Source organism: Macadamia integrifolia, chromosome 1, assembly GCF_013358625.1.
Source record: "Macadamia integrifolia cultivar HAES 741 chromosome 1, SCU_Mint_v3, whole genome shotgun sequence".
In the NCBI taxonomy this organism is placed as follows: Eukaryota; Viridiplantae; Streptophyta; class Magnoliopsida; order Proteales; family Proteaceae; genus Macadamia; species Macadamia integrifolia.
In genome coordinates this window covers 10,445,555-10,472,911 of record NC_056557.1, presented here as the reverse complement: position 1 = coordinate 10,472,911, position 27,357 = coordinate 10,445,555, and the positions used below count along the sequence as shown (strand labels likewise).

Genomic DNA, 27,357 nt, shown 5'->3' with positions numbered 1-27,357 from the left:
GAGGACGGCCATGAAGAACCCAGCATCTCTCTTTAATGTGTTCAGGTTTCCCACAATGATCACATCGTCTATCATCTCCACGAGATGGACCTTGACCTCTGCCACCACCATGCCAATCTCTCTGAGAGCTAGTAGTAAGAGTTGACTGCTCAACAGGGGGTGCAGGTTCCATGGCCACCTGCCTAGTCTCCTCACTCTGTGATAGCTGCATACTTCATCAAGGGATGGAAGAGGAAATCGACCCAATATTTGTATCCAGATCGGCTTATACTCTAGATTCAAACCACTAAGCAAGATAAGAACACGCTCCTTTTCAAGTGTTCAATAAACCTTAGCTTCATCTTCAAGATTGGACTATTGGAGGTCCCTATAGTGATCATACTCTTCCCAGAGACTAATGACAATGTTGTAGTATTCAGAAATGGTTATATCCCCTTGCTTCATGGTAATGACCTTTTAGAGTAGTTAATAAACCTTAGCCAAGTCACCCACACGGTCAAAAGTTTTGGTGACACTGTCCAAAATGTCCTTTGCAGTCACTTTTCCCATAAACCTTCTTCCAATCTAAGGTTTTATAAAGAATATCAGCCAAGTTATAACAGTGGAGTTTTTAGTCTCTCATTTTGGATTAGAAGCTTTAATGGTACCTATAACTAGGCGACGCCTAGGCGTCCAGTCGGTTTACCTGGGCCTAGGCAATAGTCGCCTTGAGTAATGTTTTTCATATTTGTTATTTTATTTACTTAAAATATTATTCATAAAGAAGCAATTACCCCCCATTTGAATCTAATAAAAATAGTTTAAAAATTAAATTCCAAAAGGATAAAAAGTCAACCCCCTAGTCCGAGAACAAAAACTAGATTTTATAGGGGCGATTTTCAACTTTTAAATGCTAGGGTTTTCTCAATTATGAAAATTTTATTAATTCTATCATGTTAAAGTATTGCTAAAAACCAAAAGTCCGGTAAAATAATCTTTTGTTTTGATATCCATAAAATTCTTTTCATTCAGGTGATTTTAACAGCATTCGCGCACTTGAAAATAAGTTTGACCGAAGCATAACTTTGTCATTACAACTCAGATTTAAGTAATCTTAGACTTGTTGGAAAGTTGGTTTTATGCATGGTTCGAAATCTTGCCGAAATTTTGACAAAATTTTGGAATTTAGGTTTTTTTTTTTGTCGAAACGAAATAAGGCCCGAAATAACATTTGTACAATATTTCGGTTGAAATTTTGACTCTGTCTCGCCTATCTCAGTGGTTTCAGTTCCATTTGCATATTTTGAAGGAAAAACACTCCAAGTCTCCAATAAGCCTCTAGCTAGCCACATCATCACACATTTTGACTTCCATTGGACTCCTACAAGATCTACACATTCAAAGCTTAGGAAAGGTAAAGTTCTTTCTCCAAAACCAGGTAAAATTTTTAGAACAGTTCGACGGTTGCTGCCAAATAAATGTGCAACTCTAAAACAATGTCATGTCCTAATATTTTTGCATTTTTATGTTCAAAGCATGTTTATTAACCTTAAAATAAGTTACCCACCAAGTTTCAAGTCAAAATATGGCCGTTTGACCACCAAAACAATCATCCGAACCAAACAAAAAAAATACACCATTTCGGCTGAAATTTTGTCGAAACGAAACTTCAGTTTCTGAACCCACCGAAACACCAAAACGAAACGAGATTTTGAACCTTGATTTTATGTTATAACTAATACAAAAAGTCTAATGTAAAAATAAAATCATTCGACCAGTCAAACTTATTATAGAACAAGAGCATTTCTCTAAATATTGATTCTTTATAACTTAATGACTTAATGTTAATTTTTTATGATTTAATATGGCTAAATATTGATTTTTAATGACTTGATGTTACTTAATCTTGATTTTTTATGATACAAGCTATATATATATAGCTTACTAAATAATGTTAGAAAATAGAAAAAATAAAAATAACACTTGGTCGCCTTGTTCGCCTTAAGGCGGGCACCTTCTCGCCTAAACACTTGACAACCCTCCACCGCCTCGGTTCTCCATGGCCCCATAACAACTATGCCTGTAACATACCCTAGTTTTCCCCTGCTCCGCAATGAAAGCTTCACAGAATGAGCCCAATCCAAAGTTGGTGTTGTCCAAGTTCACAATAGAAATCTAAATATTTGGGTTATCAAAAGCCATAGGAGTAGGATGAGCAGCACTACTTGATGCACTGGCTAAAACATCTCCAAAGAGGGCTCCAAGTTCACAATCTTCAGACATATTATAGAGGAGTCACACACAAGATGGGGATACACATATTTCTACCCAAAGTTTCCTTCCCAGAATAAAAAAATTAAAAAATTAAAAAAAATCCAGCAAGCAAACCAAGCATATAAGTCAAAGAAATTCACACCATCCACATTCTTTAAGGTATAGAATCATAACATAGGAGCTCAATAGCCCCAAACATCATACCTTACAAACACATAGCAATCAGAAGCATCACAAGCCAAATTTTTGAAACAAAAAAGGCAAGAACAGGGCTTGCGGTACCCTATTTCCAAGCAAAAAATGAGTTGTTTAGCCACAGCTCGAAGAGGCTTGAAGAGAGACCAAAGGGGTTATAATACACCCTAAGGACGATTCAAATGGGCCTGGTTTCAGCTCCAAAGCTGACCAGATAAGAGAGAAAGAGAAAAAAGAAACCAAGGCTAGCGATGACCTTCCTTAGGCCTAGTTTTGCTTATTGCAACCAGTTAGAATATGAGGATGAGGAAGAAGATGGAGAAGAAGAGAATCGGTGGTATGGTGGAATAATGTGTTATGAGTAAAGTCTCACTAACACCAATATATTACTTCACTAACATATTTACAAGACATTACACATATCTCCCTAAGGAGGGAAATTACACATACCTCCCTAAGGAGGAAAAGGAAAATAAAACATAAAAAGACAAATTACTAAACTACCCTTAGAGAAACATAACTAATATCTCTAACACTCCCCCTCAAGCTGGAGAATAAATATCATGCATTCCTAGCTTGGACAACAGAGAACTGAACTGATGATGAAGAAGACCCCTTGTGAAGATATCAGTCAGCTGATCTCCAATCCTCACAAAAGGTGTGCATATATAACCAGTGTCAATCTTCTATTTAATGAAGTGTCTGTCCACCTCTATGTGCTTTGTCCTGTCGTGTTGCATATGGTTGTGGGCTATACTTATGGCAGCCTTGTTGTCACAATAAAGCCTCATAGGTGCCTCAGTATCAAATCCCAACTCTTGGACCAGCCTTATCAACTAGAGAAGCTCACACACTCCATGAGCCATGGCTCTAAATTCTGCCTCTGCACTAGACCGAGCCACCACGGATTGTTTCTTGCTTTGCCATATAACTAGGTTTCCACCTACAAATGTGCAAAAGCCTAATGTAAATCTCCTATCAGAGACAGAGCCAGCCCAATCTGCATCAGTGAAGCCTTCAATCCTCAAATGGTTATGCTTGGCAAAAAATAGTCCTTTTCTTGGAGAGGACTTCAAGTACCGGAGAATGCGGTAAACCGCATCGAAGTGCCCACTCTTGGGAGCATGTATAAGCTAACTCACACCCCAACTGCATAAGTATTGTCTGGACGAGTTAAGGACAAATAGATAAGCTTCCCAACTAGCCTTTGATATTTTCCTGCATCAACAAGAGAAGGGCCAACATCTTCCCCCAGCTATGATTCTACTCAATAGGAGAACTTGCAGGTTTGCAGCCTAACATTCCTGTTTTTTTCAATAGGTCTAGAATAAACTTCCTTTGGCAAATATTTATGACCTTCTTAAATCTAGACACTTCAATCCCCAGGAAATATTTTAAGGATCCTAGATTCTTAATCTCAAATTGTTAGGCTAAGTAGTTCTTCTGATTGGCTATCTCAGCTCTGTCATCTCCAATTACCACAATATCATCAACATAGACAATTAGAGTTGTAACGATGCCATTACCATGCTTAGTGAACAGAGTGTGATCAGCTTAACTCTAGGAATAACCATTCTTCAGGATGGCCTGTCGGAACCTTTCAAACTAGGCCTTTGGAGATTGTTTAAGGCCATACAGAGCCTTATTGAGAAGGCATACCTTTCCGGCAGCTGAAGGGAACTTGAAGCGGGGGCAGTTTGCATATACACCTCCACTTTTAAGTCGCCATGCAGAAAAGGCATTATTTACATCCAATTGATACAGTGGCCAATCCTTATTCGCTGCCAGAGATAAAAGGACACTTATGGTGTTATGCTTAGCCACAGGAGCAAATGTTTCCTGATAGTCACTCCCATACACTTAACTGTATCCTTTTACCACCAGCCTTGCTTTACACCTCTCAATAGTACCATCTGACCGGTACTTGATTGTGTAGACTCACCTACATCTAACTGGAGTTCTCCCCTTTGGAAGGTCAACCAATTTTCAAGTACAATTTTTTTCCAAGGCCATCATTTCCTTAGTCATGGCTAGCTTCCACTTAGGGTCAAACATAGCTTCAGAAACATTATTGGGAATAGAAGTAGATGAGAGAGCAATAGTAAATGCAACACCTGTAAGGGAGAGAGAGTTATATAGTAAATAAACTGGGCAATAGAATTAGTACAAGCTCCCTTTCCCTTCCTAATAGCAATAGGAAGGTCTAACTCTGATGGGGAAGGAAGGATATTACCTGACTGAGGAGGGTGGATCTTAGGAGTTGGATTCAAAGAGGACTCTTTGTAGGTCTTCTTGTTCCTCCTTGTATACACAACGGTCATCATTCCATTACCTGAGCCTGAACCACCTTTTGAATGATCACCAACATTAGTAATATCCACCTCTTTGTGTTTCCCAATGCCAAGCATAAAATGAGAGATAGGCAATGGAGAAAGAAAAGGAATCTCATCAGTAGCATTTTCACCTCCATTATTATGCTCCCCCTAAAAAGGAAGCTAAGGAGAGGCAAAAAAAGGAGCAGACTCAAGGAAGGTAACATCTTTAGAGAGAAGCCTTCGTCTGGAAGTAGGATGATAGCATTTGTATCCCTTGGTAGTGGAGGAGTAGCCAAGAAGGATACACTTAAGTGCCTTAGGGTCTAGTTTAGTTCGATGAGACTTATTAACACATACATCCAAACACTTTGGGGGGAAGAGAGAAAGAAGAAAACCGAGGAGACAAGATGTCAAAGGGAGTTTTGGAGCCAAGGAGTTGTGTTGGCATACGGTTGATCAAATAAGCAGCAGTAAGGAGAGCATCAGACCAAAAAGTTTTAGGAACATGCATACCAGAGAGAAGACTCCTACTGACCTCCAACAAATGGCGGTTTTTTCTTCTTAGCCTACCCCATTTTGTTGGGGTATGTCAACACAAGTTAGCTGATGGATAATGACATAGTCAGTAAAAAAAAGTCTTGAAGACCACCATACATATACTCCATCCCTTTGTCAGAACGAACAATTTTAATTTTGGTGTCAAACTGTGTATATACCATATGATAAAAAATTTTAAAGGCATCATACACATCACTTTTGTGCTTCATCAGAACAGTCCAAGTAGGACAGGAAAAATCATCAACAAAAGAAACAAAGTAACGAAAACCAAGTAAAAAAGTAATAATAGAAGGCCCTCAAACATCAGAGTGTACAATGTGAAAGAACAGCAAATCTACTACCATGATAAGGTTAAGAAGAACGACAATGTTTAACAAAAATACATGGTTCACAATAAAAGACATGGGAGTTAGGAAAAAAAGTAAATAAATGAGGCAATATTTCCTCATAACAATAAAAGATAGATGTCCTAAACCTTGGTGCCACAACATCACAGAATCCACAGAACTGCTATCAGTACGTCCATACACATAAAACGGAGTTGTAGCCAAAAAAGGTGATTGAGGTTCAAGCATGTAGAGTCATTTCTCCTCACGCCCACTACCAATAATCCTCTTCGTCACCAAATCCTAAAAGAGAAAATAAGAAAGAAAAAAAGTGACAACAGTTTAAGGATTTTGTCAGATGATTCACAAATAAGAGATTACGGGTAAGGTCAAGAATGTGAAGAACAAAATCACGTGAAATGGAAGAAGTAATATGAATGCTACCTTTACCAGAAATGGAGGAAAGGGAGTCATCGGCAACCCTGACCTTATCTCTACTAGAACAAATAGAGTACGTATCATAATAATAAGACGTACCAGTCATAAGATCCATAGCACCAAAATCTAACCCAAGATGGAGCTGTGGAAGGGGCAGATGAGGAAACCTGCAAGGCGGAAGCTGAGGAATCTGGCACTGTAAGGGAAGAAGATGATGAGCCCCCCAGCTGAGACATGACCTTGCAGAATGCTGCAATATCCTCCCCAGTAAGGGAATTGTTCTCTGCCTATGGGATAGAAGCAAACCCTGTAGTAACATGCTCGATCTCAACACTGTGGGCTCCAACTCCCCCGCTACGTCCACCACGAGCACCACTAGAACCACCACGTATGCCAGGAGGTCGACCGTGAAGAACCAAACATCTCTCTTTGGTGTGCCCAGACTTCCCACAATGATCACATCATCTATCATCTCCACGAGGTGGGCCTTGGCCTTGGCTACGGCCACCACCACGCCAATCCTTCTAAGAGCTAGTAGTAAAAGCTGACCGCACAAAGGAGGGGCATCTCCATAGCCACCCGCCTGATCTCCTCACTCTACAAATAGCTACACACTTCATCAAGTGATGGAAGAGGAGACCGGCCCAATATTTGTATCCAGATTGGCTCATACTCGGGGTTCAGCCCACCAAGCAAAATAAGAACTCGTTCTTTTTCAAGTGTCCAATAAACCTTTGCTTCATCCTAAAGATTGGACAGTTAGAGGTCGCTATAGTGATCATACTCCTCCCAGAGACTAATGACAGTGTTGTAGTACTCAGAAATGGACTTCTTCCCTTACTTCATGCCAATGACCTTATGAAGTAGTTGGTAAACTTCGGCCGAGTCACCCACACGGTCAAAAGTTTTAGTAACACTGTCCCAAATATCCTTGGCAGTTTCTGTCCTCATAAACCTTCTTCCAATCTCAAGTTCCATGGAAAAAATCAGCCATGTCATAACAGTGGAGTTTTCAGTCTCTCACGTTAGATATGTCCGGTCATCTGGATTAGGAACCTTAATGGTATCTATAATATACCCTAGCTTTCCCCTACTCCACAAGGAAAGCTTCACAGAATGAGCCCAATCGAAATAGTTGGTGTTGTCCAACTTCACAATAGAGATCTGGGTATGTGGGGTATCAAAAACCATAGGAGGAGGAGGAGCACCACTCGATACACTAGATGAAACATCAGCAAAGAGGGCTCCAAGGCCACTATCTTCAGACATATTGTAAAAATAAATTCACACACAATATGGGGAGTACACACTCTACCCAACGTTGCCTCCACAGGGACTCAGAGATAAACCCAACAAGAGGTAAACACACAATGCCAAAGCAAACCAGATCAAGGCACACTTTAGTGCAAATAAAATAGGACATAATACTTCAAGGGTCACAACCAATACATCTCACAAAGCAGCATGGCCAAAATCCATCACAAAAGGAGCAAAAAAGGAGGAAAAACAGGGGAGGCAGTACCTTCCAACCTAAATAAAAATGAGCTATGAGCTCACCATTCAGTCCCCCTAGGACCAAGTGCTTAAAGGCTTGGTAGGGATGCCTTGGGGGATCCAAAGGGTGTATACCTCACCTCTAGAGGCTGTCAGATGAGAGAGAAAAAGGAATCCCAAAGGAGGGCTGGCGGTAGTCATAAACAGCCTAGTTTTTGTGGCTGTGAGCTCCAAACAGCTTCAACCGTCCAGTTCTTCACATAAAAACTCCTCTTCGGTTAGCTTTGACCTTCCTTCAAGCTCATCCCATAGATTCTTCAAGTCTATTCATATAATGATCTCTTCCTTGGAACCTTTTGTAACCTAGGGTTCCAAAGAGAGAAAATAGAAGTAGGAAACTTGTAATCCGACTCTCAAACCAAGATCTTGTGCTTTGATACCAAGTTAGAATATGAAGATGAGGGAAGAACAATGACACAAGCTAAAAGGAAGAAGATGGAGAAGTAGAAGAGGGAGAAGAAGAGAATCGGTGGTATGGTGGAATAATGTGTTATGAGTAAAGTCTCACTAACACCAATATATTACTTCATTAATATATTTACAAGATATTAGACATACCTCCCTAAGGAGGGAAATTACACATACCTCCCTAAGGAGGAAAAGGAAAATAAAACATAACAAGATATATTACTAAACTACCCTTAGAGAAACATAACTAATATCTCCAACACAACCTTCAGGTGTCTCTTTCTTCAAAGGGAAACTTCCCTTGTGTCTCCCTAGTCTCGTTGCATGCCTATCTCATGATTTCTTCAATCTTTTCACATAGAAGTCCCTTTCCTTGGAACCCCTTTGTAACCTAGGGTTCCAAAGAGAAGAGAAGGAAGGAAGAGACTTGAAGCTCGACTCTCCAAACGGATCTAATACCAAGTTAAAATATAAGGATGGGAAGAGAGCAAGGAAATGAGAGATGGAAGAAGAAGAAGAGAAGAGAATGGTGGAATGTTGTGTAGAGAGTATTCCTCTCTAACATATATATATATATATATTACTTCACTAATAGATTACAAGTAATTACATACACATCCCTAGGGCGGTAAAAAGGGAAAAAGAAGAATTACAATATTAAATGAGTAGTGCCATAACTAGTTCCCAAACTATCCTTAGGGTGTAATCTCTAACATCTCTAACATGATGGTGATGGTGATGGTGATGGCGAGATGGTGATGGTGATGGTGATGGTGATGGTGATGGTGATGGTGATGGGGATGATGGTGGTGATGGGAGATGCACAAGAGGCACCATTACACTGAACCGGAGCCAGAGCTGATGCAGTTCACAAAAGAGACTGAGAACACTCATGCCACACAGGATATGGACTATGGTGCACGTGCCCCCACACCCTACAAGAGAGGCTCATGTTAATGATTCATACCTAGTGGAGAGGAGCATAATAGCATGGACTCCATGGACATCTCGATTAGGAGCTTGACTGACACTTTGGGAAGCTTAAGTATGGAGAATGGTATTTATGGGAAGCAATTGCATGCACCATCAGCTATTTATGGCACGGGCACCACTGGTTCAGACTATAGTCAGTTTGGTCAGTCTGGACACCCTGAGGTCAGTTAGACTCCCACATTGGGTCAGGTTTTGTAGATAGCATCTTCGGTATTCCGGCCCCCCAGCCATAGATGTCAGTGCATGTTCCAATGAGACAGGCACCACCCAATATCGGTGGATCTCAATCCAGTTCGTTTAGTTTTAGAGATATCTACCAAGGATATGGTGGTATCTCCAGTATGTTGCTAATGATGTTTATAGGGCTGTTGTGGGCCTATGGTTGACTTTTGAGTACTACTTCTCGCATACTATGACAAGGCCAGCCTTTGTGATTCAATCAGAACAAAACATGCTTCAACATCAGCGTCAATAGTATGGTGGTTATAATGATATGGCCCTACAATTATTTCAATACTAAGAGTCTAAGACTCTAGGATGAGTCTATTATATCTACATGTGTTATGTAATATGTATTGTAAGACCTTATGTTGTTACGTGGCTTATCTGATGTCATTTCAAAATTTCAATGTATGTGAATGTGACTCATCAGTCATCAACGTTAATTGTTAAATAATTAATAAATTATCTATGATATCATTTAAATTCTTAAGATTATGTTGTGTCATGTGTTGATTGTGGAATGCGGATTGTGGAATAGAGCATACGGTCCGAAGAGTTGGAGACTACTTACATAGGATACGAAGTCAAATAACCATTTTAGGTTTGATTTTTAAAAAACTGATGTTTCCACTATGTTGAGAAGGCCTAAAATAAGGTAAATGGCAAGTTTCAAGGGCTACAAAGACCATATGGTCACCAAGACTAACCACCGAGTCGACCGAGAAAAAAATACATGATCTCGGAGAGATCTCGCTTTTTTGGATCAGCAAGATGGGGGGCAAGAGCGAGATCTTAAACCTTGGTGTTGTGTTGAGTCGGTAGAGAGAGAAAGGGTGGGTTAATGGCAAGGTGATTATTAAAGATGCCCAACCCAGGATGGGATTAAGTGGTGTGTTGGCAGCCCAAGCCAGATGAATGGCTTGGCCAGAGAGGGGGGAGATGGGCCCAATGGTACGATGGGTGAGATAGGATGGATGGGCCTGGTGGATGGGCCCAGATGGGTACTAGCTGAGTAGTGAAGGGCAAGGAGGGATGGGTTACGAGATGGGTCCTACCCCAAGGGCTCCCAACGGAAAGGGCAAAAGGGGGGGCAAAAGGGGAAGATGGTTACTGTTTCCATGTTGCATATAAGCATAATTATATAAAATAATCGTTGCTATATTAAATATACCGCATGCCTAGGCAGGCATCTTGTTGCATAGGCACCCCTCCAATGCCTTGGGTCACCTTGACAATTATGAGTCACCTAGTCACTTACCGATTGGAGTATCTACCATTCTCTCCAATCGGTAATGCTTTGCTGCCCTGTCTTCTTCTTCTTCTTCTTCTTCTCCCTACAGTTCTTATTATTATTGACTGTTCCAGATCTGAAACTGATACACATAGTAAACAAGTTTTAAGACTAGAATAGCTCAGACTATATACGATAGAAAATTTTACTGTATGTAAAGAAGTTATATGACTTGTATCACAAAGTTAGCAGCAAATTCTATTCAGATTCTCTGGAAGTAATACATAATTCTAGTATACAATGGCTGGTAGTATGTTCCTTCAGAGCATCAGCTGGCATGCAATACAAAAAAGAGAAGTATTAACTTACCCAAACCAAACAATAAAATGCTCACAATATGAATGAAAACCTCATACCTGGTTTAGAGAAAACTCAAAAGACTGAACTGCTTTGTCAAAAGGACAGTATAGAGATGCATTCCAGGCCAATGTTACCGCTAAGATAAAATTGCTCTCTAGTTCATCCAGTTCAATCTGTCAAATTAGTACTCCCAATTTAAAATCATCTATATATTTTACTGCAACCATAGAATAAAAACAAGACCGAAAACCAACATATCATATAAGATTTGCAGAATTATCAATTTTTGTAACTATATCAGAGGATCCTAAAAACAAAGCAAGCCATCTACAATTAGGCAAACAATGACTGAAATTTCACCTGAGGAATAAAAAAGTAGAAAGAACCGGTCTCATACTTCAGGGAAGATGATTTTGTTTCAAAACTAATACCCATGAACCCATAAGCCCTAATCAATGGCGAATCTGAGACATATCTGCAGAGAAGTTGATGGTAATGAATTTAATATCTACAGCCAATCCCCATGAACAGCTCACTAAAATGATTACAAATTTATTCTATCTCCACTTCTAAAATGTTTGTTCAATAAAGTTAACAAACCTACTGAATTCCACTTACCGTAGGAGAGCTAAAACAATGAATATTTAAGCTAAATACAAATAAAAATGTGCAACGTATCAAACTAAACATAATTCAAAGAAGGGATAAAATAGGAAGGAGGCAGCCAAATTTGGCAAGAGAACGGCCCCAAGCTGATATTAAAAATACAAAATAACCCCCAAAAGAGACAAGAATCCAAACAGCAAAATCAAGTATATGGAAAGCATCATATTCAATCTGACATGCCAATGAATAAACAATAAGAACTTCAATGGAAGACAACAATTTTGCAAAATGAAACCTTTAATGTAAGGCGAGGCACTGTTTTTTGTTGGTCACCTGAAGGGAGGAAGGGTTCCTGATGTTCTTGGACTTTGTGCCTTCCCTTTCTTTCTCTGTCTCCGCTCCTCTCTTTCTTTTGAGGCTTTTGTGTTTTCACTCTCCTTCTCGCTGTTTGATATTAATGAGCCCAAATAAGTACTAGGCCTGGCAAAGAGCCTCCAGCTTGGTCATGGTTATGACGAGCTCCTGTCTCGGCCTTTGTCCCACCGAGCCCCCAGATCAGTCATGGTTAGGACAAGCTCCTGGCTCGGCCTTCGTCCCACAGAGCCTCCAGCTCGGTCATGAGCAGGACGAGCTCCTGGCTCGGCCTTCGTCCCATCGAGCCTCAAGCTCGATCATGGGTAGGACGAGCTCCTAGCTCAGCATTCGTTCCACCGAGCCTCCAACTCGACCATGGGTAGGACGAGCTCCTAGCTCGACCTTCGTCCCACCGAGCCTCCAGCTCGGTCATGGATAGGACAAGCTCATAGACCTTCGCCCCCCACCGAGCCTCCAACTCGGACTTTGTTCAACTGAACTCCGAGCTCACTTGTTGTCTGAGTTAAGCCCTTTCTTGACGACCTTCCCACACAGACTTAGCCATAGCTGGTGAGAGGCAGAGGTATCTCGCACTACCAACTCAGCAAGATACTTTTTCTCCCCCTGAACTTGGGAAACCTTATCCATACAAGGACGTTTTTTTTAAGAGGATTCTTTGCGCAGGGAATATACTTCAGGTAGGAATCTTCATCATTGTTGCTGGAAAGGACTCTATGGCGGATCTTCTACAAAGATCCCAACTCTTAACAAACCAGGAATACTCCAAGAATCAAATCAAGAATCAAGGAAGAATCCCCCACCAAACACTCTGCCCCGCATAGAACATGGAGTAACGCAGTCAGATCCTAGCCTATAAATACTGGAGGTAAGCCCCCAACAACGGGGATGGATTCTTAGAGAAAGAAAAGATTGAATTACATGTTGCTGATTTCTGACTTAAGCATCGGACGGTTTTTGTGCCGGTTCAGCCCAGTGCTCCCTGTTGACCATCTATATGTGCAGGTCCCGTTGAACACTAGGAGCCCTCCTTAGCAGATCGAAACTATCAGAATTCGTCGCATCAGATTGGAGCCGTCTGTGGAACCAGGACATAAAAGCCTAACTCTCTCAAATGCAGTTACGAAGCGACCGTATTGTATCAGCACCTGGTCATATGGGAGGATCCTCCTGATCTCGACGTCCAACGAACACTCAGGGCCAGCCCATTTCTGGACGGGAACCACTGACACCAGTTGAGGGGCCTGTACCACCCCCACCACCTATAGAAGAGGGGGCAGGCGTGGTGCCCCTGCCACCATCTTCGATGCCAACAGCGGCTGTGGCGCCAAACCCTACGTCACAACCCCCACCTCGGACTTCAAACCTTCAGATCCTAGAAGTCAACGAACAAATTCAGGACCTACAGATGCAGATGCTCGAGACTAAGAACCTAGCTAGAAACTTCATTCAACAGTTTGGTTCGGCGTTGCCCACCACACCAGTCCAACAGGTGAATGTGTGCACGGCACCTTCAGCCCCAAGGCGTAGTCATATTGGGTTGACAAGCCCCCATAGGCAGAGGTCAACATAAGAACCACACTGAAGTGATCGACCAAAAGTTAACCACCGCGCCCAAACCCAGTAGAGGTCACTAGGCAACAGTGTGGCCCCTTCAGAGGATCCAAGGCCACCACCAAGGCGTTCAGCCCTAGTCGAACCTCCGTCCCACACACCGAGGTGAATCGTGAATGCTCTGGAAGAACACGAACCAGTATTGAGGCCATACGGGATATGCGAACGCTGGGCCGAACTCACGAATCAAGAGACGAAGTACGTTCGTGGCACAGGTCCGAAAATGTTGAGCGTAACCCCGTGGAAGAAGCCCGACTCGGACTGACAGATGGGCCAAGAGAGTTCATGTGAGGCCGCAAACGGAAGCAAAATCAAAGAGGCGAGATCTAGAGCGATGTCTCTAACGTTTGAGTGAGAAGGTAGACGGCTTACAAAAGCCAACCTCAGACCTGGCGGTTACCCCAGCTCACAATGCTTTATTTGACGAATTGATGGACGTGAATAAGCCAAGAAACTATAGCGTCCCGGCTCATAATGCCTTATATGACGAATTTTAAAGTGTTTTGAAGCATACATGATGCTTGTTATGTTACACCATATTTGATTTTGTTGTATTAGGTATATTATTAAAAAATATTTCAAGTAAGAAAAAATATAAGTAGCTACAATATACTTTCAGTGGTCTCATATGATGTGCCTAAGTAATAATGACTTATTTTTCTATGCATCAGTACTAAGGTGATATACAATGGCTAACAGAGGAGGCAACGAGGAGGGCGCGAGAAGAGGGAGAGGAGGTAGGAGACGTGATAGTAGAGTATTGCATGGAAACATGGAGTGTCGATTGATGGTGATAAAAGGAAAACAGAGTGAAACTACTGCCACAGAAAATTATGCGTGGTGGAGCCACAAGACTTAAACAACATTTGGTTGGAAATTGCTCATATGTGGCTACGTGCACTAAAGTATCAGATGATATTGCCAGGACCATAGCTGAAGACATAAAGGGAGGGAATAAGAGGAAAGCGGCAAAGGAGAAGGTGAGGGTAGAATTTGAGGAGGCACTTCATGCTCCCATGCATCGTTATGATGATGATACTGATGATGACAGTGACGACCCTTTATATGTACCTGATGATATATAGACAGCTAAAGAGGCTAGAAATTGGTGGCAGGCACAAGCGTTGAGCCGAGGCAGTCAACGTTAGGAGGATAGATGCATAGATGATAGAGGAGGAGCGGTCCATCTAAAGTAGGAGGTGGTGGATCTTCACAGCCTAAGTTGCCATTTACGAGAACATAGAGTACAAGGGCTGCCCCACCTCCACCTCCACCTCCAGTAGTATCACCACGAGTGATTGTGAACCCCATACTATAGCAGGATCCTGGTAGGTATAGGGAAAAAGGCAACAAGCAACAGAAGATAAAGGGGATGTGGACTAATATTAAGGCTTATGTTGGAGAGGTTATGTCTAAGTGGATGTTATTTCATAGCATCACAGCAAACACCGCTACAAGTCCCTATTACCAGTCGATGCTTGATGTTGTTGTTGAGGCTGGACTAGGTATAAATGGGCCCACTACATACAAGGTGATGAATGTGTATTTTCCACAGCAGAAAAAATAGTTGAAAGAGTACATAGATGAGTTTAGGGTATTATGGGAGAGCCATAGGGTCACCATTATGTGTTATGGTTGGACACGGCCAACGAGAAAGTCATCATCAACATTATGGTTTATTATGATGGACGGATAATTTTTCTGAAATCTGTTGATGTAACTAAAGAAACAAAGGATGCAAAAAACATCTACAAGCTATTGAAGCAGGTAGTGCAAGAGAGTGGGATAGATAACATTGTTTAAATTGTGATGGACAACAAAAGCAACTACAAGAAGGCCAGTCAGAAAATGATGAACAACAACAAATACCGACTCTTTTGGTCTCCTTGTGCAGCACACTGTATTGATATGATGTTGACGGACATGGGGAAGCGCAAAATTGTGAAGAATGTGGTTGAGAGGGCGAGGCAAGTGAGCACATTTAGATATAATCATGGGTTTTCATTGAACCTACAGAGGGAGAAGTGCGAGGGGGACTTGATTAGGCCCGGTCTCACAAGATTTGCCACCAATTATGTTGCACTTAAGAGTTTTGAGTCGAAGAAAGTCAATCTTGGATTCATGTTTGCCTCTGAGGAGTGGTTTGGGTGGAGGGAATCAGGATCCCCTAGTGGTAAGGCAGCACAAGCAACAATTTGATCAGATGAGTTTTGGGTAACAATTGGGTAAAGTGGTGAAAATTGTCACCAATTGTTGGTGTATTGGAGATGGTGGATTATGCTTTCAAGCCCACCTTGCCAAGCTTGTATGCTATAGTAGAAATGATGAAAGAACATGTCTATGCCGCCAATCCACTTGGCAGTAAGAAATTTGTAAATATAATAGAAGAACATTGGGAGTGCCAGCTAATGCATCCATTGTATAAGGCCAGTAAGCTATGCACATCACATTGTTGTATATGATGTATAAATGTATTTAAGTAAACATTGAATCATTGACAATAATATTTTTTATCAAATTTCAACATACTATTTAAACCCCAGGTATCAGTATAGCCATAGACTTTTTTGAATCCAGACCTTTTTGAAGTAGTGAAGTAAGTGGTTGCCAAGTCTACAAGCCAAAGCCAATACTGAGGTGAATTTTGTAGTACAATAGCTTTTTTCGCTATTTTTTTTTTTTTTTGGTAGTACAATAGCAATCTAAAAAGTAATTACAATTTAAAAGAGATTGGTTGTTAACTATTTTCCAATGGTTATAGTTGAAAGGTCAAGGATGCATTAAAGAATTTGGAGCCCCGTCGCACTCGCGGGCCGTATGAATACTGATGCCGGTATGCAATCCAAATTTCAGTATATAACTCACACAAGTATTAAATATTTTGAAATTAATATAATCTTTTGCACTTATAGTAATGCAGTTGAATGGTGGGTGTTGTATGGGGGTTCGGCACAAGAATTGAGGAAATTACTATCAAAGTACTCTCAAAGACGTGTTTTGCATCCGGTTGTGAGCGAAATTGGAGTACACTTTCACTCATCCACTCAAAACGGTGGAATCGATTAGGTTCAGATCGTCTTGCTGACTTGGTGTAAATGCACTACAATATAAGACTGAGGATGCAGCACATAAGCATGGGTATGAAGAATGATAGGGGCCAAATCGAGCTTGCCAATGTTTTCCAGATTGACTCAAATGACGAGGATCCTCTAGTGGACTGGGAGAGGGACGGAGGCGAGCCATTGATGGATTAGCCTAGAGGTAAGCCAAACCCATATGTAACGTAAGAGATGGAGGTCAATGTTAATAAGTACATGAGTACAAATGGTAGGATACATTCATAGACCCCCCGACCATTCAACCCCACACTTGGTAGGGGTAATTCAGATGAAGATGATTGGTCCACTTCATCAGGTGGTCGTACTCAGGCTCAGACGCAGTATCGCTCACCAGGTAGTGATGAGAGTGGTGATGGTGACGATGATGGTGGAAATGGTGATGGTGATGCTGATGCTGATGCTGATGGTGGCGATAGATTTGAAGGAGTTCGAGAACAATATGAACAGGTTGAGCCGGAGCCAGTGTGATTCATTGGGGAGAGCCAACTTGAGCATATTAAACAATATATGGATCACGGTGCACGTCAACCAGGGGCGGGAGGATTGCAAGCTACACTAGAGGGCCTCGTCGCCGGTTCGGTGGAGTTGAGCTAAGAGATTGTATGGACATTGATAGTTTGTTTACATCTATTGGCGCAATGAGTTTAAGTAGAGGGGATAGTCATCCTCACAGTCACAATTGAGGAAGTGGATCATTTACTAGAGAGAGCACCTAGTCAAAGTATAATATTGGTGGTGGTTATATACCTTATGGTCAATTCACTGGGATGAGGCATACATCTGGTTTATCCATTCCAAGTATTGATTATGACGCCCAATCACATAGTGTTAGCTTTGTGGACAACTTATTCTCCTACCCAGCCCAACAGTACATGCTACAGGAAGCATTAGGTGATAGTGGCTCAATGACGGGTTCTTCTTCTCCATATTATGGGGGTGACACATAACGTAGGATAGGTTACCTTCAGTATGTAGATGGCTCAGTTTTTATCGCAGCTGTGGAGAACTATATTCGTTACTTCTCGCACAATATGACGTGGAATGCATTTGTTGTTTAGTCAGAGGAAAATGCACGTCGAGTCCATCGTGGAATCCAGTCAAGCCATCATAGTTCATTTCAGTAGACAATCATTTTAATCATTATTGTATAACTAATATGTTTGGGACTTGGGATACTTGAAACTTAGAATATTGGGAGTTAGACTTAGGAGGAATGGAGGACTTAGGACTTGGGAGTTACATACTATATTACTAATTTACTATGTGAACTTTAGTACTCTAATATTAGTTAATTAATCAATAATATGTTTTGATCATGGCATGGATGCATTATTTACTTGTTTTACTATTATATTATGTCTTTTTGACTTGTTCTAGTAATATTTCATAATGTCTCCAGCCAATGTTCGACGGTGCTGCCAAACAAGGATGAAACTTTAAAACACCACTGTTTTTATTTTTTTTTTTTTTGGAAAATTTAAGCTCTAAACATGCTCATTTACCTTTAAACAAGATCACCATCAAGTTTCAGGTCATAATATGGCCATTTGACCATTGAAACAACCAATCGAGACAAAAAAACGCACTCAACTGTTTTGAAACCACAGAAAAGAAACAAGATTTGGAACCATGATCTTCAGTGAATAGTTACTCCTTCTTGGGCTCATACCTCACCCTCCTTAAAGACAATTCTGCTTTTGTTGTTGGTTGTGACCAAGGTCCTAGTTCCTCGGGGAGAGGGCATGACTCATGGAGAGGCCATGGATGTGGTAGCAAAAGTACAAGTGGACAACAGAGTGATCGACCCTTCAATTTACCTTTTGCAACAAGCCCAATCATACAATTGATACATGTTGGGCTAAACATGGTTGACCGGAGAGGGCTCCACCATAAGATAATACAGTTGTGTCTAATGGTAATATTGTGAAGGTGTCTTCTGTCGACACCAATATTGCATTTTCTTCTAGAGATCCTTTGTTAGGTTCCGTGTCTAGAGATGACTACAACCAACCCTTTAAACTTCCCTAGAATCTTCGGACACCAACCAATGCTTCTTCATCCATAGCCACTTTCGCCCACACAAGTACATCAGCCTTCCTTACATCCACATCTCTTCCACTACATGGATCATTGATTTTGGTGCCTCTACCCATATGACTAGTAAGTCGAATTATTTTCTTTGTTGTCAATTGTTCCTAATTCATCATCTGTAATTCTTGCTAATTAATCCTCTATCCATGCAACTGATTATGGTATGGTTTCCCCTACTACATCCATGACCTTGTCATCAGTTTTTAATGGTAACACAGTTACCATTGAGTCTGTTATCAATTAGTCAGCTTACTAAATCTCTAAACTGTTCTATCACCTTCTATCCTTATTATTGTGCTTTTCAAGACTTCAGAAAAGGAGGACGATTGGTGGTGGGCTTAAGCAAGCTGGATTCTACTATTTGAATTGCATTGGTCCCTCTATTGTTGTTGCTACAACAACTGGTGTCCTTTCTCCTCACTAATGGCATTTTTAGTTGGGCGACCTCTATCCAAACTTCAACAAATGGTACCTAGTTGTAAATTTGTCTCACCTTAAGTGTGAACCCTGTTAACTCAAAAAAGCATTATTGCCTTATTGGTCATCCTTTTCTGCTCGCACTTTGTTTAGAAGTTGGTCTTTATTTTCCTTGGTTCATCATGATATTTGTTGTATATGACGTGTCAAAAATATGTTAGGTTTTTCTTATTTTGTCGCCTTTGGGGACGATCATTACTGTTTAACAGGTTTGTATTTGTTGAAAGATCGTTCAAAGTTTTTATCTATTTGTAAAGATTTTTATAATGAAATAAAGACCAAATTTGATGCTTCCATTAAAGTATTTCGTTCCGATAATGAACTTGAGTACACTTAGCGTGAAATTGTTGCATCTCGTTCAGCTCATGGTGTTATTCATCAAACGAGTAGTTCTTATATCCCACAACAAAATAGGGTTCCTAGACTGAAAAACAAAAACACTTACTGGTGATTGCTCGCTCTCTCATAATCCATATGCACGTTTCCAAATGTCTTTGGTGTGATGCTATTCCCACCGGATGTTATTTGATCAATTGAATGTCCTTTTCTGTTATAGATAACCATTCCCCTTTATTAATTTTGTTTCCAAAAACTCCGTTGTTTTCCTTATTGCCTTAGGTTTTTGGCTGTGTTTGATACTCATATTTTACACCTTCAAATAGATAAATTGTGTTCTCCTTGGTTATTCTAGAACTCGGAATGGGTATAAATGTTATGGGAAAAAGAACACTACCTGGTCGTGTGGATCTTACACCCAGACATAGGAACATGTGGAATTACACAATACCCCTTATGAAATAAAAAATTCCTTCCATGTTTAAGCTCTTGTATGTACTCTAATTGGCCCCGTGCTGGAGAAGGCACTACGAGACCAGGTAACGATTGCCCCAATTGTTATAACCCTATTACTCATCGATGATCTGTTAATGCTGATGTTGATTTTTTTTTTTAAATACAATATATTTTATCCTCCTATGCCTAGCTCTTCTCTTAATGCAGATATTAATTGTCCGCCACCTATTCTAGTTCTTATGCCCTTTGATGATGTTCCAGTTGCTTCATCTCCTACACCAATATGAGTGTATGGTGAACCAGAGGCATAAGAAAACAGTGTTGTCCACTATTGCTTTAATGCCCACCACTCAATTTGCTCCTCTAACTGAAGCTTCTACTAACTTACCAGTGGCTCTTCGCAACGTTACCCATTCTTGTATTAAAAAATCATGACTACTTATCATATTGTTATTTTCATTTCTATATCTCACCTTTCATCTCCTTTACATAATCTTGTCTTGTCATTATCGACAAACTCCATTCCTAAGAATCATCATAAGGCTTTATCTCATCCTGGATGTAAAGTGGCTATGGAAACAGAAATGGACGCCTTAAGTTCTCGACAAACAAACTGGTGGATTTACCTCCAGGTAAGGATCTTGTGCAGTGTCGCTGGGTGTACACAATTAAGTAAAATTCGGATGGTTCAATTGAATGGCTTAAGGCTCGGTTGGATGCTAAGGGTTTACGAAGGCCTATAGTGTGGATTATTTCGAAACCTTCTCACCTATCGATAGTCTTAATTTGATCTGTGTGCTTATCTCATTAGTTCTGAATCTAGACTGGCCTATTTATCAATTAGATATCAAGAATGTGTTCTTATATGGTGGTCTAAATAAGGAGGTATATATAGAGAGAGAGAGAGAGTAACCTCCAAGGTCTATTGCTCAAGGAGAGAACTCTCATAAGGTATGTAACCTACACAAGGTCATTTATGGTTTGAAACAGTCATCTAGAACCTACTTCAAAAAATTCAATTTGATTATTACTGTTAAAGTGTGCCTAAACGAGTTTAAATTGTAAGGGGGTACATGACCATATGTACTGTGGTGGTACATATATGTCATGTACTAAACTCATGTCAGTCATGTGCCAATATCTTTATGTGATATGGCACCTTGTCTTTGTAATTCTATTTTAAGTAGTCTTCTAGGTGTCTTATGTTTCCTACTGCTAGTCTACTTTGGTTTCCTTTTGTCAAAATACAACAACTCATCTTTATCCCAATTAAATGGGATTGGCTACATGGATCCAATCAAAGGTAACAAAAGGAAAAAAAAAAGACTTAAACATCAGCAAAAACTCACTAAATGGGGTTCGCTACATGGATTATATCCCTTCAAATGGATTTATCTGAGGTCATAATTAGGCCAAGACCTAAATTATGCATGTCTTTCTCTACTACTTCTCCTATAGTCATTTTAAGCCCACCCCTAGCTCTTTTAGCTCCTTCAATCTGAATCAGATCACCACTCCTTACTGGCGCATCCCCAAGCCTCTGTTGAACATGGCCATATCACCTCAAATGGCTTTCTTGGAGCTTATCATGAATCAGGGCAACTCCCAAATCAGCCCTAATAAGGTAATTCCTTACTTTATCCTTCCTAGTTTTGCCACACATCCATCTCTACTACACATAGCTTATCGAATTGACACTTCTTAATTGCCTAGCATTATGCCCCATAACATCATATACGGTCTAACAACCGTCCTATAGAACTTAAATGGTTTTAAGGTAATACGCCAATCACACAACACCCCAAACGCACCTCTCCACTTCATCCATCCCACTCTAATCCTCTGTGAAACATCATCCTCTATATCACCTTCTTTATTTATGATTTGAACCCAGATATTTAAAATGATCACTTTGCAGTACCTCTCTCTCCTTGACCTTCACCATTTTCATTATCCATCGTAGGGTGATTAAAATTACACAACATATACTCCGTCTTTGTTCTGTTTAGTTCGAAACCTCTTGATTCCAAAGTTGATCTCCATAGTTCTAGCTTAGCATTAGTCCTGGCTTTTGTCTCGTCTACCAAAACAATATCATCAGCAAAGATCATACACCACGGAACCTCATCTTGAATGGTCCTAGTTAAATCATCCATGATAAACGCAAACAAATAAGTGCCTAAAGAAAATCCTTGATGTAGTCTAAGTTTAACTGGGAATTCACTACTTTGCCATCCTACGGTTCTCACGCTAGTCACCAAGTCCTCATACATATATTTAATTATATCTACATATTTACTCGATACTCTTCTCGTCTCTACATATTTCCTTTTTTTAATGTAAAACTTTATTTTATAAATAGACAGAGGGGGTAAGACTTTGATGATAAGCACCGGTATAGGATATAGTAAGGAAACTTATTTATGTCACACATAGTTACTAGACCTAACATATCATTTGTTGTTAGTGTTATAAGCCAGTTTATGCAATCAGCAAATAAGGTTCAGTAGGAGGCAGCTTGTCATATCTAAAGGGGGCTCTAAGGAAGGGGTTAATTTATCATCCTCAATAGAATATTGATCTGGTCGGATTTCCAATATTGACTAGCTGGTGCTGATAGTGATAGGAGGTCTATCACAGGTTATTGCAAGTTTATTGGTGGCAATCTCATCATGTGGAGAAGCAAGAAGCAAACAATTGTGGCTAGATTTAATGTTGAGGCCATAGTTGTCAAGGTGTCGCCTTGGCATCTAGGCGGTTTCCCTAGGGCCTAGGTGACTGTCACCGTATTGCATTGTATACTGCCTTATATTTTTTGCACTTATTAATGCAAAATGCCATTTGAGTAAATGTTTTTATATTTTATTATTTCATTTACTCAAGATATTATTCATAAGTAAACAAATACCCCCTATTTGAATCCAATAAAATTAGTTTAAAAATCAAATTCCAAAAGGATAAAAAGTTAACCCCCCCGGGGTCCAAGAACAAAAACTGGATTTTTTATTATAGGGTGATTTTCAATTTTCGAAGCCTAAGGTTTTTCTCAATTCTGATAATTGTATAAATCTTATCATGGTAAAACATTGCTAAAAACCAAAAGTCCGGTAAAATAATCTTTTGTTTTGATCAATAAAATTATTTCCTTTCAAGCAATTTAACAACATTCGCATACTTTAAAATAAGTTTGACTGGAATATAACTTTGTCATAACAACTTAGATTTAAGTAATCTTAGACTTGTTGGAAAGCTAGTTTTGTGTCATACGACTCATACCTAATACAAAAAGTCTCACCTAAAGATAAAATCATTTTACCAATAAAACTTATTATAGAAGAAGAGCATTTCTCTAAATGTCAATAAGTCATGTTGATTTTTTATCACTTGATGTGAGTGTGACTATGTTCATTTTTTATGACTTGATGTTGCTTAATGTTGATTGGTTTTTTATGTCATAGGGTATATATTATAACATACAAAATAACTTTAAAAATAGGGGGCAAAAATAACGCATAGGCGATTTGATCGCCATGGCAATGCCATAGTGGGTGATTCACCTCCAAATCGATTAGCCACCCCTCCACCGCCTTGGGTCGCCATGACACCATGACAACTATGGTTGAGGCTAAGCATAAAGCTATGACTCATACTGCAACGGAGTTTATGCATTTAAAGTCACTGCTTCAAAAGTGGATTGACCAGTTACTCAACTTATGAAAATGTTTTGTGATAATCAAGATGCTATGTACATAGCCAGCAACCCGGTGTTTCATTGAACCAATCACATTGAAGTTACCTGTCTTTGTGTGGAATGCTGTTATAAGGAAATTGATTGTTATTCCATTTGTTTCTTCTACTAATCAACTTGTTGATATTTTTACCAAGCCTTTGTTTGGTCTTGCTTTCCGAAAAGACTATTTCAAGATAGGTATGGGTGACTTTTATGCTCCAGCTTGAGGCCTGAGGGGGAGTGTTAAAGTATGTACCATATGTCTCATGGGCGTACATTATTTGTGTGTATACGTAATCACAATAGTGGGGTGGCCCTATCGTGGTATGTCTTAGTAGGCAGACTTAGTAAGTTGCTTTAGTTAGTAAGTTGTTTTTGCTTTTAGTTAGTCCTTAGCTAGTCTTCTATTTCTTCTCTAACTCTGTTGTAGGCTTCTGGTCAGATTGTAATTGGTTGGGGTATTATCTATAAAGGCAGAGTAGGGGCAAGAGAGAGTCCTCCCTCTCTCTTCCTCCATTCTTCTTCTTGCTCTCCCTTTTCTCCTTGTTGTTAGCTCTGGTTATCCTGTTTTGATGTTATCACACTGATGAGCACATTTATGTGTGAAATCTAGGGTAGTAAAACATGCATTTTACATATTTAGAATGGAGCTACCTTGGGTTTTATTCTCTTTTGCAGGTTTTATATTTTCAAGGCCTTAAGGACTATCGGGCGCTATATCTTCAATTTTACACGTAAAGAGGTCCAATTTCTTTTCATGGTTGCGAAGAGGACGAAATTCTGAACAAGATGGACGTGTTCAATTAAAAGTACACATTCGTTTGGTCACCTGTACAAATGATTATTCTTTTCGGACCAGAAAAAAAATAATGGATCAGAATTGAACCGAGATGCAGAACCAGCCCGTTTGCAATTGTCCCAAAGGTACAAGGAATACTCCAAATACCAACAAGGATCGATGGACCACATCCTTAATTGATTGAAGATTCATTTTTGGTAACAACAACTACCTAGTGTAGTTGGTGAGCTATGGTGTACAAAATTCCCTTGCTCACCAAAAGGTCTCAAGTTTGAATCTCATGGTTGTTTTTTTTTAGAGAATTTTATTGAAGATTTCCTGCTTTTCACTCACTTAAAGCACTAAGGGCATGGAGGGGATTTTCACATCAAATTAGAAGCAAGGAAAATCGTGGAAGCAAGAAGAGAAGAAAAAAAAAGGAAAGAGAAAAAAAGGGGAGAACCAAAGATTGTCCAAATCTTCTCTTTCCTCCACATCATCACCAAATATTGTCCAAATCACACAAAGAAGAAGAAAATCGTCCCTAGGAGAGAGAAAAAGAAGAAAAATAAATTAGAAAAAAAAGGGAAAGAAAATAAGCAAAAAAAATTATAGGAAATTTATTTCTCTTCTCTCTCCTCCATCTTAGCACTTTTGGACTCAAAAGATCTCACAATCAATTGTGGGTTTCTCTCTTTTAGGAAAGAGAAAATTGTTACCCTACCTCTCCATTCCCTATAAATACACCTCATGTAAGAGGAGGAGACACAATTCATTCTTCTTCTAGTTTTTTTTTAGTTGCTCTCTCTCTCCCTCTCTCACTCTTTGGTTTTAGTTCTTCTCTATTTTTGCTTTAATCACTTTTGTAATAGTTTTTTTTTATGTCAATTAATGCAAGCACTCTTTTATTTTTATTCAGTTCTTTTTATGTTTATGATTTATGCAATTGAGTTGTAATTTTTTAAGTTATAGTTCTAGGCTTAGATCTAGGTGACAAGATCACGAGCCGTGGAGCAATTTTTTTTCAAGTTCAAGCATTGATTCAAGTAAGTAGGCTCCTTCAGTAGTCTTCTCTCCCCCCTCTCATTCCCTCTTCTGACTACCCTTTCTTTCTTAATTTAGGATTTTTATTTTCAGTCGTTACATTATTGCTATTCCTTTCCCTCAAGGTTCATGGCTAGTGTATGTGTTGGCTTTACCCCTCCTAGCCATAGAACCATCAATTTATTGCTTTTATTTTAATTGTTTCCCTTTCCCTAAAACCAAGTAGAGTAACCCTTGTAAGAGTGACTCTCTGGTCAAGTAGTGTATGTGTTGGCTTTACCCCTCCTAGCCATAGAACCATCAATTTATTGCTTTTATTTTAATTGTTTCCCTTTCCCTAAAACCAAGTAGAGTAACCCTTGTAAGAGTGACTCTCTGGTCAAGTAGGGAAGCTCATATTATGATGCATCCCTCGGGCTAAGTAGAGAAACCTACTTGTGAGTCTCTCTCTAGCTTTACCCCCTTTCTTTTACTTTATTTTTATTTCAGTATTTTTTTTCCTTTATTTATTTATTTATTATTATTATTTTTTTATTGCGTGGGTTATTTATTTTCAGTTATTTATTTATTTAATTTAATTGCGTGGCTTGCGTCTTTAAATTCTTAGATGACGAATGGTTAGGACGTTATTTTAGATACATATGTTTAGGACGGTAATTAGAATTAGATCACAACCATTAATCAGTTCACTTTCGCATTATTAAAAGAAATAAAAAATAAAGTGGCTGCTCTCCTTGTGTTCAACCCGTAGCTACACTGATCCATACGCTTGCGGTTATATTTTAAATCTCAAACAGTATGACGGGACATGTTGAAAATTAGATCGTTCTAAACCAATCAACATCTAGACAGAAAACTGAACCAAATGAAACCAATAAAATAACCAAAATAATAAATAATAATAATAATAATAATAATAATAATAATAATAATAATAATAATAATTAAGGACTATGAGGTTATGAATAGGTGAATTGATTATCCATTGATTTCAATATTGTTATAATTCAATGAGTAGGAGGTTATGAATAGGAAAACTGATTTGTAACAATGCTTCTATCGATCTCCTTGGTCACTATGCAAAATTATTTAGACAATTAAATGAATGATTTGATAGTAAGGGTATTTTGAGATTTCATGTCACGGTCTCCACTTAAGTTGCAGATGTATAGATGGAGAATCGATGGGGAATCGAATCTGAGACCGTGCGCTTATCCACACAATCTCCAATTTACCCCCTAACCATCTGGACAACCCACGGATGGGTACACCTACACACACACCCACACACACAATGCGTACGACAAGGCTCGATCCCACGACCACCTCTCCTGGGCGCCAACTCTTCAAGCCGGAGCTGCCACCACTAGGCTATCCTCTTTGTCCTAATTACAAAATGAACACATCAAATCAATTTCCCTATTCATGATTGTTTACTTGTTTGATTTTGGGGAAGATGATCTGAAGTGTTTTTACTGAATCTTTACTCACTATAAGTTATGACTGCAAGATTTCATTGTGGTTCAAACTTGAAAACATGCCAATCTAAACTAAAGTGAAAAATTGAAATAAATTGAAACTGTATCTGACCATTTAACCCTCATTCCTAGATCGAAACCAATTCAATCTGATTTGGGACCAAGTTGAATCCACCATTTAACACCTCTTAGTCACCCCTGCCCCCACACCCCACACCCCACATCCACCCACACGCACACACAAACGAACTACCTACCCATAACCACAAACACATGCACTCAACCCCCCCATACACACAAACGTACTATCTACACACAACCACAAACACATGCACTCAACCCCCCCCCCGCGACACACACACAAAAACGCACTACCTACACACACCCACAAACACATGCACTC

The 27,357-nt window shown here is 39.7% G+C and overlaps 1 protein-coding gene across 3 annotated transcripts in view; it reads right to left on the bottom strand.

Moving 5' to 3' along the window:
• The window catches only part of LOC122078631 (protein PHYLLO, chloroplastic-like), a 44,673-nt gene extending 33,349 nt beyond the window's left edge, over nucleotides 1–11,324 (bottom strand). Inside the window, exons 1-2 of one of the 3 annotated variants that reach the window (XM_042644740.1) lie at nucleotides 11,214–11,324; nucleotides 10,910–11,026 (exon numbers count right to left, since the gene is read on the bottom strand). In XM_042644740.1, the coding sequence (XP_042500674.1) occupies nucleotides 10,910–11,026; nucleotides 11,214–11,288 (192 nt within the window). In that variant the 5' untranslated portion in view covers nucleotides 11,289–11,324. Of the gene's footprint in view, nucleotides 1–10,909; nucleotides 11,027–11,213 lie in introns of those variants that run through there. The other 2 variants (XM_042644958.1, XM_042644807.1) reach the window with 2 other exon arrangements.
• Nucleotides 11,325–27,357: the final 16,033 nt, after the last annotated feature.